The sequence below is a fragment of the Wyeomyia smithii genome, chromosome 2 (assembly GCF_029784165.1).
Source record: "Wyeomyia smithii strain HCP4-BCI-WySm-NY-G18 chromosome 2, ASM2978416v1, whole genome shotgun sequence".
NCBI classification, from domain to species: Eukaryota; Metazoa; Arthropoda; class Insecta; order Diptera; family Culicidae; genus Wyeomyia; species Wyeomyia smithii.
The window spans coordinates 112,962,843-112,981,700 of record NC_073695.1 but is presented as its reverse complement, the minus strand read 5'-3'; the positions used below and the strand labels follow the sequence as shown (position 1 = coordinate 112,981,700).

General features: G+C 37.3%; 1 protein-coding gene across 1 annotated transcript; it reads right to left on the bottom strand.

Annotated features, from left to right (window-relative positions):
* Positions 1–714: 714 nt before the first annotated feature.
* LOC129721873 (transcriptional activator GLI3) lies at positions 715–4,098 on the bottom strand. The gene is made up of 3 exons (XM_055674954.1): positions 3,241–4,098; positions 1,836–2,109; positions 715–1,756 (listed from the first exon to the last, which is right to left on the bottom strand). The coding sequence occupies exons 1-3, from the start codon at positions 3,939–3,941 to the stop codon at positions 962–964; spliced, it is 1,770 nt and encodes a 589-aa protein (XP_055530929.1). The 5' UTR covers positions 3,942–4,098; the 3' UTR covers positions 715–961.
* Positions 4,099–18,858: the final 14,760 nt, after the last annotated feature.

Sequence of the window (18,858 nt, the reverse complement as noted above, 5' to 3'; positions counted from 1 at the left end):
ATGATTTTTTATTCGTTGATGTGAGAGAAATAGTAAAATAAATTAGTGTTAAGCGTTTGATAACACTCTTCAATTTCGAGAACGTATGAATGGCAATGCGCGAGGCAGAGTGACAACAAATTCAGTAAAATCAATTCAGCTCCACTGGAAAAGTAAAAAAATAATGAATATTATCGAATGTTAGTTTTCCAAAATCAATCAAAATTTTAAGGTCGTAATTTATTTTTAGTTGTATTTCGTACCTTGCTTTTCTATTCGCCAGCAGACGGCGCTTTTGGCACTTAGTTTGTTAGTGCTCCATCTCCTGATTAATGTGAATATGACAATCGTTCTCATTCATGTTCGGTGCGTGCGATTGATTTGTCGACTTCTCTCTCCACTAGTTTAGCTGCATACCTCAAACTTAGAATGTTCACTAGTAGTATTAATACTCTATGGAGGGAAACAGCATTTTCTAATAAAACTTTACGTAGAGTTATAACGCGTTGAACATTTAATTGGCCATAGTGTATTGATTATATGTTTTATAGAGTGTAATTTATCTTTCACCATGTAGCAACAAAGTAGTTCCGAGAATATTGGAAATCGTAATCGAGTATTTGGCTGTTAAATCAAGCAGTAAAAAGAAAATGGTTAAAACGTTTGCAAACTACAACAGCATCAATCTTTTTTCGAAGACTTGCAAATGTATCGGATAAGACTGAAACGCAGCAGTTTAATATGTATATACCTTTATATTTAATGAATACAAGACAAACATTCCACGCAGGTAGAAAAAATGTAAAAGAATCTCATTTCGTTTGGTGAGCAAATTTGAATAAAGTTACTCAAATGCACTGCCAATAATTCACGAGAAATCACATATCAAAACAAGGGACACAAGATATCAAAACTAACGCTAGAACTATCATAGACGAAAGTATGGCAAAAGAACACGAAATTAGTAAAGACTAAAACGACACTACCGATGATGTACGCTGAGATCCAACGGAACGTCCACTTCCATGGCGGTGTCCAGCTCCGCCAATCTCCCACCATTCAACGACCGAACCGCGCTGCACAAATCGTCATCTTCGACTATCGTTGGCAACTCATCTACAGTGGCAGGCACAACAGGCTCAACATAACCCCTTCTCGGACAGCTGCGATCGCACGGCTCTATGGCGCAACCATACTCATACTCTTCGCCACTTCCTTCATCCGATTGCATGGCTCGATGCGTATCCGGCCAAGGCGGTGAGGCTGAACGACTCCGATAACGCACTGATGGCCATTTAGCCAGCGGGCCCCGGTCCCGATAGAAATTATAATCAGTGAAAATTAGTTTTTCATCACACTTGTCGTCACTGACAACATCAATTAGCACGTTGCTATCTTCGCTACCCCCCAGTTCGGGACTGCTAGCCACTGTTGTGGTGGTGGCACTACTACTACTCGAAACTCGGCTGTCATCGGTGTATGAGTTATCGCTAGCCATCTTACTCGCACTTTCAATGTTGCTGCCGTTGCTGTAGTGCGAGTAGTACGACGTCGTGGCTAGATGCAGGTCATGATTATGAACATGAAGATTGCAATCGGACTCCGCCGGTACTATCAGATTCAGGTGCTTGAAGGTTTTGACGTGTTTACGCAATGATGACGGATCGGTATAGCGTTTTAGGCAGCCGGGCACCTTGCACACGTACGGCTTATCGGTCGAATGCGTGCGAGTATGCTTGAAGCGATCCGAAGAGTTCGAATATGCCTTGTTGCAGCCCTGTTGCGAAGAAAGAAAAAATTTAGTTAGTCTTTTTATAAACACGAAATAAAAATAAGTTGAGAATCAGTGTACTAACCTCCACCGGACATACATATGGCTTTTCACCCGAGTGCGAGCGTAAATGAATTTTCAGGTTTTCCGCCCGCGAAAAACATTTTCCACACTTGGGACAGCGGTGTGGCTTTTCTTTGGTGTGTGTCCGTACATGCACCAGCATCTTATAACGGGCATTGAAACCCCGATCCTGACGTAGGCAGTTCTCCCAGCGGCAGTAGTATAAACCTGCAAGGCCAACAACCGCGTGTTTTTGCGTAACATGACTTGCAAGATCCTCTAGCTTGAAGAACACACTGTGGGTAGAGAGGGTAAAAAAACGATAACTGATTAGACTAAGTATAGCGCAGCCTTACTATCGTTCACATTTTTGGTACACTCATTCAGAACTCAAACTGACTAACCCACACACCTGCCGCCTAACAGATAAGCAGCCACAGTACCGACAAGTGATGAAAGCCGACGGTCTCATGATTGGACATGGGCAACAGCATTCGGAATGGTGAGATTATTAGTTGTAAAATGCTTCTGATCTCAACAGGCGGAATCAAGTCCTCCGATTGCATGCCTCTGTGCACGCGAATTTTTTTTTTTTTGGTATACTGATAATGACATTTGGCACTGCAGGCGAATTCGGGAATCAATCCTGCGCAAACTTTCAGGGTTGGGATAATAATTTGCAAGTTGAATGCATGACTGCTGAAGATGGCGTATCCAAAATGAAAATTTAAAAACAAGTTTTTATAATAGTAATAAAAGTACGCGCAAATCAGGCTCTGCTAAAGGTTGAATAACGGAAAACATACAATTTGAATAATATATTTTACAAAATATCTTTAGATCCAAAGCTTTTGAAGTGATTTAATTTTTATTGAAAGCAATGATAAATTGATTTGATAAATTCTACTTCACTCATACTTAAATTGATCATGAATAAATAATTTTTGGAGAGAAATTGCGATGTAGAATCTTAATTTTTTTATCTCAATATGTTTCTCTAAAACCAGAACTTTTTGTTATAAATATAGAAAAATTAAATTATTAAAATTTGGTAATATTTTGGTTTTATTTGTATTGTTATAAAAAGTGAGTAGATCAAAACGATAAGCTTCGTAACAAACTCGTCACATCTGCGCATAGAAACCACTTTTTTAACTCGGAATGAAGACGCATGGCCATCTGTTCAGTATGTACCTACCATAAGATACATTTACTCATTCAACTAAATAAACGCGCCTTGTGTTGCATGTTAAATGAATGGCCATGCTATAAATGGCCATGTTATAAACAAGCAATAATATAAAATGATAAAATAATATCTGATTTTGCAACTAGACCCTATGTAGCAAAAAACGTAAAATTTGTTAAAACATTGCACACCACTCACACCACGCATCACCAATCGAAAACAAAACTTATTTACTCACCAGTAGCAATTCTCCCAACGGCACATAAATTCTTCCACCGCTTGGGATCCTTTCTGCTCGAGCAACGGCACTACCTGCTGATTCTCCACCTTCATGATGACGGAATTCCGCGGCCGGAAGAAGTGCTCATCGGCACCGACACTGCTGATGTTATTATTACTATTATTTTCACTGTTACCGTCACCGTCAGTGCCATCGTCGTTGTCCTTGCGATTGAAGTAGCTCCCGCCATTAGCGTGGCCACTGTCTCCTATCCATAGATCGGATAATCCGTATTGATTGGCGTTCGCATCGATGGGCCGAAGGGCCGCTGCATCGATGCCACTTCCCCCATGGGTGCCATTTCCGGTCAGGATACTTGCGCTGCTGTGGGTTGCGTACAAAAGCGGTGGCGTGTGCGGTGGCGATAATGGTACCGATGCAATTTCCTCCTTTCCAGCTGCATTCATGTAAAAATAGAGCGATTGGCCGTTGTCTACCGCGGCCAGGGCAGATGACGAGGATGTCGCAGCGGGTACCGCTGGGGCAGTCTGCGGCGGCGATTGCATTGCCGGTAGTACGTAATCGTACGGTTGATGGTACGGTGGAGTTACTGGAAAGTATCCAAGCCGCTCATTTGTCACGCTCACTGATGGTGGAGGCAGGAAGTACAACGGCGATAATCCCATTCTGTAGGGGAAATTTTCCTTGTTTATTAACATCTCTTCTTTTGAAACTTTGGCACTGCCACAATTTGTTTCGAAATAGTTTACTAACTATTGAATTGTTACAGTGATTGTGTGATTGATAATCAGCTCAGCATGTTGAAGTGAACAGCTTGAAATCAAAAATATGACTAAAAGTTAGACGCTCGAAGAGTTCCCATTATAAGTTCCCAGCGGACGACCGGAGTGTCATATATATATTAAACCGCTCATGGAAGCACACCAGCTCGACTGGACTGATAAGAACCATTGAGTTGGTTAGTGATAAGCGGTTCTATGAAAAATAAACGCGAAATTTCGAATAATATGTCAATGTCCGGTTCGGTTACCTTAATATCATGATTCGTCATGTTATTTCAATGTATGAGACGGGAAATTATTGATAAACACTTTTTACTTTTTTCAGGAAACATATAATCTGTTAGATATTATGACTATCTGAAATATCCGGCACTGTTCGTGACGATTACAGAGGTTATACACGGTGTTTACAATTTACTCTTTGAAAATACACATTCAAATAAAAAGTAGGTACTTCACGAACTAATTTCATCTTTATCTAACGACTACATCTTATATTTTTGTGGGAAGCAGGCAGTGTAGGTAATTTGACGAGAATGCAGAAAATTGACGAAAACTGCAAATCTGACTAAGGCTAAAAAAAAATACAGTAAAATCTTTAGACGCGTTTTTTACGCAGATTACGATTAATCTACGTGGATTTTGGAATTTACACGGGTTTTACGCAGATTTTTTAGAAAAGTTGTTTTTTACGTGGCAACTCGAGGGCCCCTTGGTCTTAAACAAGACATGCAACCACCACTCGATAGGCATAACAGACTGGAACACAATGTGGAGACCTTCTTTTTTTACACATCATCTTCCAACAATGTGTGAAGTCTTTTCACATTTTGTAATTATCTTAGTTTTGCATGTTACAAGGAACCCAAACTCGGCCCTGAGTATTAGCTCATTTGGTAGTCAAAGAACTTTTATGGGTTTAAGGTTCCCCACCCTCCTCTCAAGCTGAATTCTACAGTACCCCTGTTGACTTACCTCCTAATAAAAATAGGTCCCTTTTATAATTAAACTGGTCTGAGTAACATATGATGGTTTTTTTTTCAGGGAATTGTAATTATGGTATGATGTTGACTGGAGGAACGAGGTTTTGTGAAAACTCCTTCCTCTTGACATGAAATAAATCCTTCCTATAATAAAATTGACTAGAGGTTCACTATCAAGAGCTTCTTTTGGAAATTGTGATTGTGACGCGGTGTTGGCTGAGAAACGTGGTTTAGATAAGACTACTTCCTCTTGATAATTTTATTTATTTATTTCGTCAAACAAAAGTAGACTACATATGTTTATAACTCACTTACATGCTATTTGTTATTTATACTAGTTAAATAAAGAAAAAGAGTTTATACATAATTGAATAATGGTTTCTTCACTTAATTCGGATTATTACAATAATTATTTTCTATCGATTTAAGTTGCGCGTTGAATTGAAATATTGTTTTAATTTAGTTCTCGACATAGAAAAGTCAATTGCTTCCCAGTGTTGGTTATACACTAACATCATTCGATTAATGGGCCCGTATTTAGACTATAACTGACTAGATTAAGTCCTTCTCATAGTACAACTGATCAAAGGAATGTTAATCTTCTCTAGAGAATTGTAACTGATGATATTGGCACGAAGAACGAGGTTTCGACAAGAATCTTTTCTCTTAAAATGAGAGGGACTCTCTTAGAATAAACCCATCCAAAGACGAACGTTAAGTGAAGTCTCTCCCCAGGGAAGGCGATATTGGTATTATGGAAGAGTCTCGGTTTAGTAGAGCAATAAGCTTGAAACGGAAGGGCTTTTACCCGCTTACACCAACACGGATATGATTTCTTGAAATCGTATATCAAGCAATTTGATAACAAAATGTGAAAGATTTTTTTGTTATTTCTTATCAATAAATTTCGTTTCAAATCCCATTTTTGTTAAAATTGTTTGCCTTTCTCCTAGAAAGGTATAGCAGTCATTTGCAAAACCGAAGATATAAAAGTGCTCCAAAGGGCCGAATGGCATATATCACTCAAATCAGTTCGACGAGCTGAGCATTTTCTGTATGTGTGTGTATGTGCAGATTTTTATTCTCACTCACTTTTCTCAGAGATGGCTGAACTGATTCTCATGAAATTAATTGCAATTAAAAGGTCTAATTGCCCCATAAGATCCTATCAAATTTCATTGTAATCGGATTTTTAGTTTAGAGGTTATGTATCATAATGTAAAAATCACGATACATCATTATCTTAGAAACTACGCAACCGATTTGAACAAAATTGATTCTAAATGAACGGACTACGTCAAAAACCCTTAAATTTTGAATCTTATAAAGATTGAACATGTGGTTCAATAGTTATGGAAAGAAACGTGTTCTGGAGACTGTTTAATCTCACTCATGTTTCTCAGAGATGACTGAACCAATTTTCATAAAATCAGTGTCAAATGGAAGGTCTAGTTGCCTCATAAGACCCTATTGATTTGTTTTGCAATCGGACTATTCCTTTGCCTGTTACGTTTAAAAATATGAAATCTAGCTTTGAAAAGAAACATATTCCGAAGAATACTTAAACTCACTCACTTTTCTCAGAGATGGCTGATCCGATTCTAACAAAATTAGTGTCAAATAGAAGGTCTAGTTGCCTAATAATACCCTATTGGATAACATTGTAATCGGGCTGTAACTTTGTCTGTAATGTATCAAAATGTGAAAATCACATTTATTATCTCAGAAACTACATAACCGATTTGAACAATATTGATATCAAATGGACGGGCTAGTTAAGCGTTAACTGATGAATTATAATTGGACACTTGGACACTGATCAACACGAACGGAACTCTGTCATAATCCTGGCTCTATGATAAATATCTAAAGAATTAACGACTTGTCTGTTCACTTAGCGCATCTTCAGCAATCACAGTGCTGCATGCCTTGTCTTAAGTTGCATACACTTGGAAAACGAATCAAGACTTGAAGTAATAGAATAATTCAAAAATCTAGAGAGTGAGAGAATATATACAAATCAACAAAAAGTTACTAGAATACTTCGTCTTCATCCCTTTATAATCATGAAAGAACTTGTCATCATTAACACTTAAAAGAACTTGTCATCATTAACACTTTAAATATTAACAACAATTTTCACTTGCAAATATACCAATCAATATCTAAGATCTTATCCCAAAGTGCGACAAAATCGCAACTCGTTTAAAATATAACCGAAAAATCATGATTAATTTTTCACTTTACTTTACTTTTCACTGTAAAATTTATTAGCTATTTTTCTGTGTCATTCTTTTCAAATGCACCAGCACAGCACTAGTTAGCGATATATACTAACACATGCTTATCTGCAAGCATTGAAACTTTTGAATAGTGTGAAGCATTCAACAACACATCATTTGAGAACGGCAGACGCCGCCGTCAAACTTACAAAAAGTTTGTTACAGTGAAAATGTAATCTTCCTTCATGATAGCCCTCAGCCTAGACAACACAATCTATGGCGCTGCGTAGGATTCCATCGAAGGGTTAAAGTCTAATTCTACGTCTGATTACTCGACAGTCATCGGTTCACCGATTCGTAACACACTGTTGTTTTCATGGCAATGTGTGCACCAATCGTCAGGGTCATTTTCTGTCCTACTTTTTCATGTCGTAATTAGGGAAACTTGTATACTAGTTCTGTAAAATTTTATTCCTATGATTTTCGCAACGAAGTATTTTCTAAAATATGATTGTGCATTTGTCGTCATGTCAGTATTTTTTGGCACGATAACGATCGGAATCCTTGTAATTGAAATATTTAAAATCAAAACCTAGATGTGGATTTATCTTGATTCTCTTCAGAAAAAAAAAATCATTTTCTAAACAGTATATTAGGTTTTGGCCTTATAGGATCGCTGGGAGGAACAGAGAAATTTTTTCAACAAAGTAAACCTCATCATCACATATGTATGTGAACCAAACAAATAGCAGTCCAAACTTTGGGACTAATATTTTTATTGTTATCAAGAATAAAAAAACACTTATCATATCTGAAATTGATAAGTTAATTAACATAACAAATATAATCACAATTTTAGGTCGACAAGATATTTCAGTTATTCACATTTTTCTGTGGGAAATTCAGAAATGTGAAATTCTCGAAGATTTATTTTATACCATGTTTCTGTGACCGACTTAACAACGACATTAGTCGAACATTAGCATTATTTTCGACAGCAACGATTTTTTCTCAAGGAGTCAACAAACATCAGAAAAGCATCCGGCTGTATTATTAACTGTTGATTCTTTGGTCAAGCACACTGGCCATGTGAAAACAACGTGCTCTTATCGGTGGGACTAAACCATTAGGCATGATAAAAATGGTTTTCCGTCTGATGAAATACGCCGCCTGTATTGCACGAAAATTCCCATCCGAACGAGATATCAATCATCAAATTTGGCTGGAAATTTACCACTATTAGCGGCATGTAAAGTTCAAAATGAATGATTCAGCTATCGAAGCACGCTACTCTAGTACTCCATTCATGCCAAACGAGCCCACACAACGCAAGAAGATCCCCTTCGCAAAGACAATTCCGACAACTACGGAGGCTTGATAAGCGTCGCAGCGGCAAAAAGAACCGCAAGAGCTCCCAGTGGAATATAAATAAACGCCAAATGAGCACGAGCAAAACCCTGATAGCGCCTTAAAACCCAAACAAAATCCGGCTTGCTCCGGAGTGCTGATGCTTGTTGAACTCTATCGAACCGGCAAAAACGACCGCATATAGTAGCGCCGTAGTGAAAAGTGTACAAAAGGAAGGAAAAATATTTCGAAGATTGGAACTCGAAAGTCTTCCCCAGAATGTAAACACTGATACCTATTACTATCGGCGGAAATCACGTAACACTTGGACTTTAATTAGCGCAATTTAATACATATACTCTTCGACTATAGTCCAACTATCACCTGTCGGTCACATGCATCCTTCTCAAGGCAGTTGCAAATTTAGCAACGTGCCGAATGTCGGTACATTTTTTTTACGACCGCAGACGTTGGCGAGCGACAAGAAATGTCCACTGTAATCCAAATTCCGACAAATGAGTGAAACCCCCAAGTGCACCACGTGCCACCTACAAACCATTCAGCGCTCTCCTTGCTGGGAGGCTTACTAACTGCGCCATTAGACGACCCGGCTAAACTCTAGTGCGGCAGAAACTGTTTACTCGCACGTCACCGGTATTCCTTTCTCTAACAAGTTTGATTAGTAAACGGTTGCTCTTGTCCCAGAAGGTAAACAGAGACACTCGGAGCAATTACGAATGCCCCAACCCTGATAAGAATCGCTGCCTCGTTGCGACGACGGTGGCCGGGCTGTTTGAAGTACAGTCAGAGGAAACTCGAGTTTCCAAAGGACGGATGCTAATCCAGTTCAAATGTTTTATTTTGTGCAGAATTATAGAGGTGTAACGTAACTCTAATGATCTAAGTCAAAGAAATCATTTTTATTAGAGACTGTTTCATAATCTGATTGATTTTTTGTTTAGTTGAGACTTTTAAACTGCACAATGAGAAGTCCTCATATTGCAGAATATTTGTTTACGTTTACTTCCTGTTAAGTTTCCCGATACACCCAACTTCTAGAGTTTAGCTAGTAGAATTTCATGATCAACACGGTCAAAAGTAGCCTCCAGGTCTGTATAAATGGCATCAACTTGATCACGTTGATCCAGTGTCCGCAGGCATAAAGAGGTGAATTCCAGCAAATTCGTAGAAACCGATCTACCGGGAGAAAATCCATGTTGTAAAGTGGAAATATAATTTTTACGCAAAAGGAGAGCACGGTGTTCCAAATATCGTTATTATAAAATCAAATACGCCATCAAAACTGTTAATGACACTTGGTGCGTATCACTGCCCTGCACTTCTGAACCAAATTTGAAAATCATTGTTTGACTAATTTTGAGTTAAGCCCTTTTAAAGTTTTAGGACGGAATTCTCATACAAATATACTTAAACAACCCTTCCGAAACGAACATAAATCATATGTATTGTTTTACAGGCAACATACGCCCATTGATGACCTTTCTGGAAGATTTGAGCTATATTAGGACCATCGGAAAACTGTTCGGATTAATGAACCCCGGGTAAAATGCAAAAAATGCCATTTCTAGAGAAACATTTCAAAAGTTCCTATCTGCTTGATCGATTTTTTGATTGATCACTTTTATTCAATCACCACAACTTATTTATCACCTTTTATGACAAGTTATTTGCACAACTTGATAGCGGAGGGATCACTCTAGCCTTCTGAACGTAAACCACGATTGGGAGAGTTAGGGTAAGCATGTATAAAATGCCCCAGTCCATTAATTCGGAAACACACAAAAAATAAGATATGAGACTATTGGAAATCCGTAGCGGGTTATAGGACCAACCTTCTGTGCAAGTTTGATAATTGTCACTAGCAGCAAAAAATAACAAAAATCAATTTTGATTTGAGCTCTTCAGATCTAATTTCTTGCAGCGTTCCCGTAACGTTTTTTCACTAGTGTATGGAGTTTATTACTTTGTATTTGCACTCATATATCTCAAATAAACCTCTAAGCAGCTGCATCTAGTGAAGAAACGTTTCTGCTACACTGTAGCTCCGGGCAATATGCCCCACCGCTAGCCGGCTGATATGTTCACTGCTTTAGCGTTTGCTTCTGAGACTTCAAGCGCTGTTTCACTTCGCGCGTTGAGTAGCATATGAAGCCATTGCATGGGGCATATTATACTGCATCTGGGGCGTTTTGCCCCGGTAGATTGGAAAGCTTGCGATTTAATCATATTTTTAATAAAATTATGGCGTTTTTGTGTAGGGGAAGGGGTGATAAAATGGACACCCTAAGCCATTTCCCAATTTTTTCCACAGTTTAACACTACAACTATGAGTCGATAGCGCACATTTACTAAGTCACTAATGGTTGATACAAGAAATAAGAAGAAGTACTCAAATATAGTATTTTTCGTAGTTTTCATGAGCATTTTCGAGAGCAGTTTTTTGGGGGTAAAATGGACACGTGTGGGTAAAATGAACATAGGGAGGTGGTAAGATGAACACCTTGGGCGTGAACATTAATTATCCCTTTACAGATAGTAAAATATTGTTCCATAGCACTTGATACACTTATGCATTCATCAACAGTTCAATTTTCACCGTTTGTCGCAGAATTATTAACAATATATGACCTTATCCGCAAGAAACTGAGAAATGGCGGAAGCTTTTTTTACGGACATTCCGCATTCAACGGTACGTTTAGCCGCGGTCATCTGTTCATCGGTCCGAGTTTACCTTTGCGTTTTTCTGATATAAACACGAAGCATCTAGATTTTTCAATGAAAATTAACACAATTTTTTCCTCATCACCATGGGCTGTCCATTTTACCCGCACATACATATTATTGAAAATACCGAAATATATCGAGAAAATCATTTAAACAATTACTAACCTTTGATGATTTCTTCTGGTCAATAGTTTGAGTACAGATATTTGCAGAAAAATCGTTATAAAATACTGTTTTACACTAGAAAAAACCTTATTTTTCGTAGGCCAAAAATAACATCACCACCACGAATGTACACTTGTTTTTTGTTTTTGTTTATTATTTTGACTGTTTGACTGTTTCATGTCGCATACTTTGTTTTAAATAGCTTCTAGTGCCTTTAAGATAGGGTGCCAAAGAAGTTTGTACTAGTTTTCAACGTAATAGTCGAGACTTAAACGGGTGTCCATTTTACCACCCCTGTTCATTTTACCCACAATTCCCCTAACAGTAATTACAAAACAAAATAATAGCAGTGCATTACCAACTAAATGGTGTATCCAACTGCATGAAAGATTTGTTGTTTGTGATGAACATAGCTATAATATTGACCATGTTCCTTAGAGCAAGCCCACCAGTGGCTAAATTGAAGTTTCTAAAGCTAGTTTGGCAACTCCCACCATAACGCGGCAACCGCACCGGGCGTAGCTATGTTGGTTTGGGAAATAGCAATCCCCACCTCGGGTAGTAGCGAGTTATTAAATTTGGCTACGCGATAGCAACGAGCCGAATCGTTGCTTTTTGATGAAATGTCAAACTGTTGTTTTTTTTTTGTGCTCGATAGTGAATGTTTGTAATAATATTACGAAGATGATGAGTGTTTCGAATGCGGACTCAATTGGTCGGCCTCGGCCTCGCTTGTTAAACACGTCGTAGGACGCAAGTGTCGGCGTAAACCACTATTCAATTTTATTTCCGATTGAGCTGAAATTTTCCACAGGTTGTTTTTTCGGGCAGGTAAACATTTTGTATAGGCTTTTTATTGAGATGACCATTTTGGTTGGCATTTTGGTCTGCAACCTAAACGATGCGGAAAGCTCAAATCCTCACAAGGTTGGCCAATATTATTCAATAAACCTGGAAGGTTTAAGCAAATCTGCTCGGGAGTATTACCAACTATTTTCCCGTTTCGTTCGGTCGTTGTATAAAAAACCATTTTTCTCCTTTACTGCTGTTTCAATCTTCAAAAACAACCTAATATGCGTTCGAAAGCGGCGTTGGAAATGGTCATCTGTATTGACCGGTGTTTCCCATAAAAATATTGTTAAAACGCTGGATGGCACCTTCCTCCGTATGGCGGTCAATGTTTGGCTATTTACTAGGCTGAGAGCCGCCCCGAATCTTTCCAAAAACCCTTTTCTTAATCGCGTATAAGAAAATTTGTTTTGCGAAATCACTTTCTTCATCACTAGAATCAACCAAATACTCGAAAACAGTTTCCGCGTTCTATATTCAAGTTTTTTTTGGTGGCAAATTTTCAAATATTAATAGCAAACTGTGGGAACCAAGACATCATAGAATACAGAATACAACTAATGAAAGTTCGCCAGCTTTCAGTAGAATAGTCGTTTAAGCCAACGTTGCGGGACGTGCCCAGTTTTACGAAATTACTTTAAATAAACATGTAAGGATGAAAAATTCATGTACGCACAAGTGAAAAACCTGCAAAAGAATTATGGTATTGATAACTTGGGAAAACGGAAACAAAGTTAAAACAAAGTTGCGTGAAATGGAGGCAACCTTTTATGAAGCAGAAAGAACGTAGATCATTCCGGAAAAGATTGACTGACGGATAGGTTGGTTATTACTAGATACGCAAAAAATATGCGAAATATATCACAAACAAACATTTTGCCAACGCTGGCTAGTGACGGTCTTCAGAAATTGGCAACTGCCGGTGTGAAAAAGAAATAGTGGAATTGGTAATCCCCATTAGCAACGACCGGTGCGAAAATCGGTTGCTATCCAAAATAGCAACGGCCAGCGTTGTGAAAATAGCAACTCAAATGGCAACTCACCGGTGCGCTTGCTCTTAGGGGGGCGTATTGTACCTGTTTACCCTACTAAAGCTGAATCATTACCAAAATGAAATGACGCTCCGGAAAAACGAGAAAAGCAGATAGGACCTTTTGAAATGATTATCTAGATTATACCCGGGGCCTAAACCAAAAACATTATTCGACACCTCAGTTCACTTGGAATTCTAAAACTACGTACCGCACGTGAAAATAACATCAACATCAGCAGGTTCGGTGAAACCTGTCAGTTCTTAAAAAGGTCCATAGTAAATCCACAGAAAAACGGACGAGTCACTCAATGATGATTTTTTTGTCCAATCCGTTCTTACGCAATTTTGTCAGTAGGCAGTAAGCATGGTGGAGCATAAGTATAACGTTACGAACGAGAACGAGGATTCTTAAGTTTTTTTTTTTTTGGAGAGGCACATCTGTTCGTCTATGGTAATCTATCAATATTATTTGAATATACATAATATTCGTGGATATATTTCGGAAAAGCAATGTTTTTTCGTTTAAAAACAAGAGCAGAATCGAATGAAAACCATGTTTGGTAAACACTTTTTTTTCATTTATGTTTAGTTATTAGCAGAGTAGGCAGTGTGACTTTGCACTCGTATCCAAGTGAGTTTTAAAACTTGCTTGCAAATTTATTTTCGGTTTGCTCGTAAACCCTACTCATGGTGCATTACACTTGAGTTAGATTTGAGTTTGAATCCTGCATAACAACAATCGCATAAAAATCGAATTGCGATGAAATTCGCGCCGCGTCTGCTGCAACAGTTTGTTGCATTGTCCTTTGAAAGCATAATTTCGATCTAAAAACAAAACTCATCGCGTCACATCATCGCCTGCATCGTTGGATACATCGTGCACTGCATGCATTACACGCATATCGAGAGGAAGCAGATTCAAGTTGGATTCAAATCTGGAAAAGTGTTACTCAGTTCAACTTTGCACGAGTTCATGCCATCACTGGTTATTAGACAAGAAGAGCATATACTTACATTAAAGTAGCACACAAATCTTTTCAACATTGAAATGTACCTGTAGTAACTAGACAGGAAGGTAAAACTCACGTTTTGGAGATTCATGCCAAAAAATATCTTTTTTCATTGCCACGAATACTTCAAATTTCATGAACTTCCATTTTAATTGAACTTTTTTGGGTGTATTATGTACATATTATGAGCAATTTGAACTAGTTGAAACTTAATTTTTTAATGTTTTCTATGATATTCGAGGTTTGAGGCAACCAACCTATAACTCCTGATTTTTTGCAAATTTTGGAACGGGAGGGGGTTTGAGGCATCGTTTGCCACCAAAAGCTTAAAAAAATGAATTGTGCCAATCATTTATTCAACTAACGATATATACGCCCTGTTTCACGATAACTTGGTAGCGATAAAAATCCCTCATACCTCAAAATCATACAAATCACAATTTCAGCTCGTAGTCGTAAATTACAAAAGAGATTATTTGTCTTAAAAAGAAAAGGGTGACGATTTAGGCTAAACATAGTTTATAACTTTGCCAAAGATATCCCGGTGCAAATAGACATAGATGTAGTATATGAGGAATAATTATACTTATAATAAATCTTCGAGACACCATCTAACGTGAACAGTTTTTAATGTATATTTTTTTTATTGAAACATGTTCGTATTAAGCCATCAAGATAAAAAAGTTTCCATTGCACAGTGGTCCAGATCGTCGATTTAGCGGTATTTAATTTTTTATGCAAAAACAGCTGTTGTTAGGTTAATAGTATATTTGAAAGATATTTTGTGTTTAAAAAGGCGCTTCTTTATGGAAAATAAAAATAAGGGTGGCTCCATTTTTATCAAAAATAGCAAAACTAACTTTTTTGCTGATAAAGATACGGTTCTTTTTAGTTCAGAGAAGTTGTAGATCCATTCATTCTAAACAACTTTGCCGAAGAAAGCTAATCTCTATCTTGCATAGTTTTCACGGTATGATGAATTTAGTATAGCAAGTTGGGGTGTCGCTGAAAAATCTAGTTTTTTCGATGTAGCTTTTTTATTTTGGATTCTATTAAAACTTGGTCTTCTAACAGTTTTTAGGTCTTTTTGAGGTGTATATTTTCTCTGAATACTGGAAAGCAGGAAAGAAAAGTTATTAGGTTTTTCGCTTTCAAAATATGCCCTTTTCAAATGTTTGTAACTACTTAAATAGCAAACACAAACCAAAACTATTGATTGCGATTGAAAGGTCGTACTTTTCTGTATATAATATCTAAAATCTGGAGGGTGGATATTTTTCTATCTCAAATAAATCCAATTTGAACTTTGCGGTTTGGTTGGATTTCTCGATACATGTTACATGCATACTACTTTATTTGCTTTTTTTTTGTATTTGATCGGTCTATATCACTAAACCCAAACGTAAGATCATACAAAATTAGGTTTTTTCAAACAGTTCGAATGATGTTTTTTGGTTTAGATTGACAAATGGCCATTTTACCCGGGGTTTTTTGAATCAGAAATTTTCCCAATGATCCTAATAAAGCTTAAATCATTCAGAAAGGTCGTCAATGGGCATATGTTAGCTGCAAAACATTACCTACTATGATTTAAGTTCGTTTAAGGTTTAATTAAGTATATTTGTATGAGAAATCCTCCATCAAACTTTAAAAGGGCTTAACTCAAAAATTAGTCCAACGATAATTTTCAAATTTGGCCCAGAAGTGCAGGACAGTAATACAAACCAACTATCATTAACAGTTTTGATTGCGTATTTTATTTTATAATAACGGTATTTGGAACACCGTGAGAGATGTTTGTACAGAATGGCTTCCAGTAAACTTTCGAACAGGCACACAAAAAGGTTATTCCACGGTTACGATTGGCTTGTCACTTAAAAAAATAAGGAACATGGAAGATGATTTCCAACTTCGAGGTAGACATCGCAGACTATCTTTACAAAAAATTAGTAGCTTTTTTATGCCTCAGAGAAAGACAATAATTTACTTTATACCCTTACTAACACGCAGAGAACCCTGAGTAAGAATCCCCAGGATACCTTTAACTCGGTGACGGAATCGTGAAAGGAATCGCAAAAACGATCCAGAGGATTCCCACTCAGGATTCTTATTCAAGCATCCTAGAGCCATATACAGGGCATTCCTGAGGATTCTTTTTTCAGGAATCCTTTCCAAGGACGCTCACGAATCCAATGTGAGGAATCCTAGAGAATCTATGGGATTCGTATGCGTTCGTCCGGGTAGTTTTGCACTTTAGAGAAATAGCGTTTTCAGCAAAGTTGTAGATAATATTGTCAAAAAAACCTTCACTTCAGACTTTTTTCTTCTAACTGCTTTTGTTTTGGAGATATAATGACTTATATTAGACCTTAAAATTTAATTAGTCCTTAAAATTAGATCTTTTGAATATCTAGAAAACTGTAGCATTTAAAGAACAACAATTGTCAGCATATATTTGTATATCATCCAAAAACACAACTTGATAGAAGATATAAAAAACAAAATTAATCCACCTAGCGGTCAGACTCAGCCTTTCTCATTCAAACTTATTATTTGTAAAAATAGATTTACATGAATGCTTAAATCCAATAGAGGTGTATTCATTCTTTGGGTTCTAAAATATTGATGTTTTAATTGAATTGTAAAACATGTGCTTAAGAAATAGCGAAATAAAAGAAATGATTCTTAATTTCGAACAATTTAATCACGAGCGATACCAAGAACGTTCAAATAGTACAGTATCATATTTAAATCATGTTGAGGCCATATATATTGATCAATACGGGTATAGTTTTAAATAGTCTTTGAATTTTTTTTTCCAAAGCCTTTGAACTACATATCAAATTATTATGAAGTTTGTTATTTGTAAGTTTGAGAGGTGACTCGTTCGTATGACACTAGTTATGTTCAAATAAGTCGTGTAATACTTGAGATAGTAGACTTTCGTTGTTTTAACAATTTATTACATAACGGTTGCTCAGACTTTGAAACCACGTGTTCAATCATAATTCATCAGTTATCAGTACTCAGTTATCAGTACTCGGTCTTCGCGGAAGCTATCTTTCTTGTGTCTTCTACAAAGTTGTGTATTTTAATAATACATAAATATATATGCTCAACATTATTGCCTTCTAAATGCTACAATTTTTTAGATAATCAAAAAATCTAATTTTATGGACTAGTCTAACAGTAGAAATTGTTATAACTCCAAAACAAGAAAAAGAGGACAGTCTTCGTTAAAGTTTTTGTGGTAACATTATCTACAACTTTGCTGAAGACCCCATTTATCTAAAGTCAGACGGTACTGCTCTATACTGCGCAATTCTTCGGCAGTTATTGGAATATGCGCTTGTGGTCTAGGCACTTTATAATCAGAATGGGAAGAACCGCGATGAGGCTGTTCAACGCAGATTTGTTTGCTCCGCTTTACGTCATCTCAAGTGCAAGTCCATGCCACCTAGCCTGCTACGAAAGTCGTTGCTTGCTCTTTAGGTAGAAACTGTTGGAGGATAGATGCGACTTTACTAAAGCGTACCTTATAGGTGAGCTTCTTTTCGCTACTTAGCTCTTTGAACATCAACAAACGCCGTCACAACTTCCCATTACAATCGTTCCTGAGAATCTCTCGGTCAAGGACTGATAATGGCCCTCATGAACTAATGCGTAATATGTCCGGCGCCAAGTGTGGAAAGTACAACAATCGTTGTTACCAAAGACCGAGTTCACCTTTGGTTCTCTAACGACTCAATGGAAAGGAAGGTAACTTTGTACCCGTGGTAAGTGACGGATTTTTATACTTTTATCCTTTCTTCTACACGCTTATATATAGGCTCTACTACTTTTCTTTACCGAGCCTCGTTATTTACCCTGCCAAGTATCAGCAAATATACTCATATTTTTTTCTGGAATTCAGCGTGAGGGAAAGGTTATCTAAAAGGACGGGAGAAAGCCTGTAAATGGGTTTATACCCATGCGTAAAAGTCTCTCTAACACTGAACGGCCTAATTCAACTAAGATACGATTTCATGACCAATCTCATGTTTAGGCGTACTTTGTAACTTTGTGGCTGCCAGCTTCGCTGTTAAGAAGTATTTGAGAGCTGTTGAAAAAGCTATTTTTGGATTGTCAATTTCACCACCTATTTCGGTATACAATTCATTGATATATAATAAAATACGTTATTAACAGGTAATTAGAAGAAGTACCTATATCTTTGACATAGCTCGTTCATATAATATCTATACGTAACCAATAATCTCTCATAGTACCATCAAATTCATGTATGTAGATATTGTTGTTCGCAACCGTTTCAGTGATGACGTTGCTTGCCATGACGCGGAAAAGTACCCCAACTGTATTTACAAATACACCGCAAATTTAGGCATATACCTATGTATGAACGAACAACATGAATCGAAATTGTAATTTAAAACACTAGATGCTTCTGAAAGTTTGCTTTCTAATCAATCATAGCTACAC

What these genes read in the sequence shown, in the direction of transcription:
- LOC129721873 (XM_055674954.1), bottom strand. Translation starts at nt 3,941, where the DNA reads ATGTTAATAAACAAGGAAAATTTCCCCTACAGAATGGGATTATCGCCG. An exon ending in CGTTGGGAGAATTGCTACTG is followed by an intron (nt 2,110 to 3,240) that starts GTGAGTAAATAA and finishes CTCTACCCACAG; the next exon opens with TGTGTTCTTCAAGCTAGAGG. An exon ending in CATATGTATGTCCGGTGGAG is followed by an intron (nt 1,757 to 1,835) that starts GTTAGTACACTG and finishes TCTTCGCAACAG; the next exon opens with GGCTGCAACAAGGCATATTC.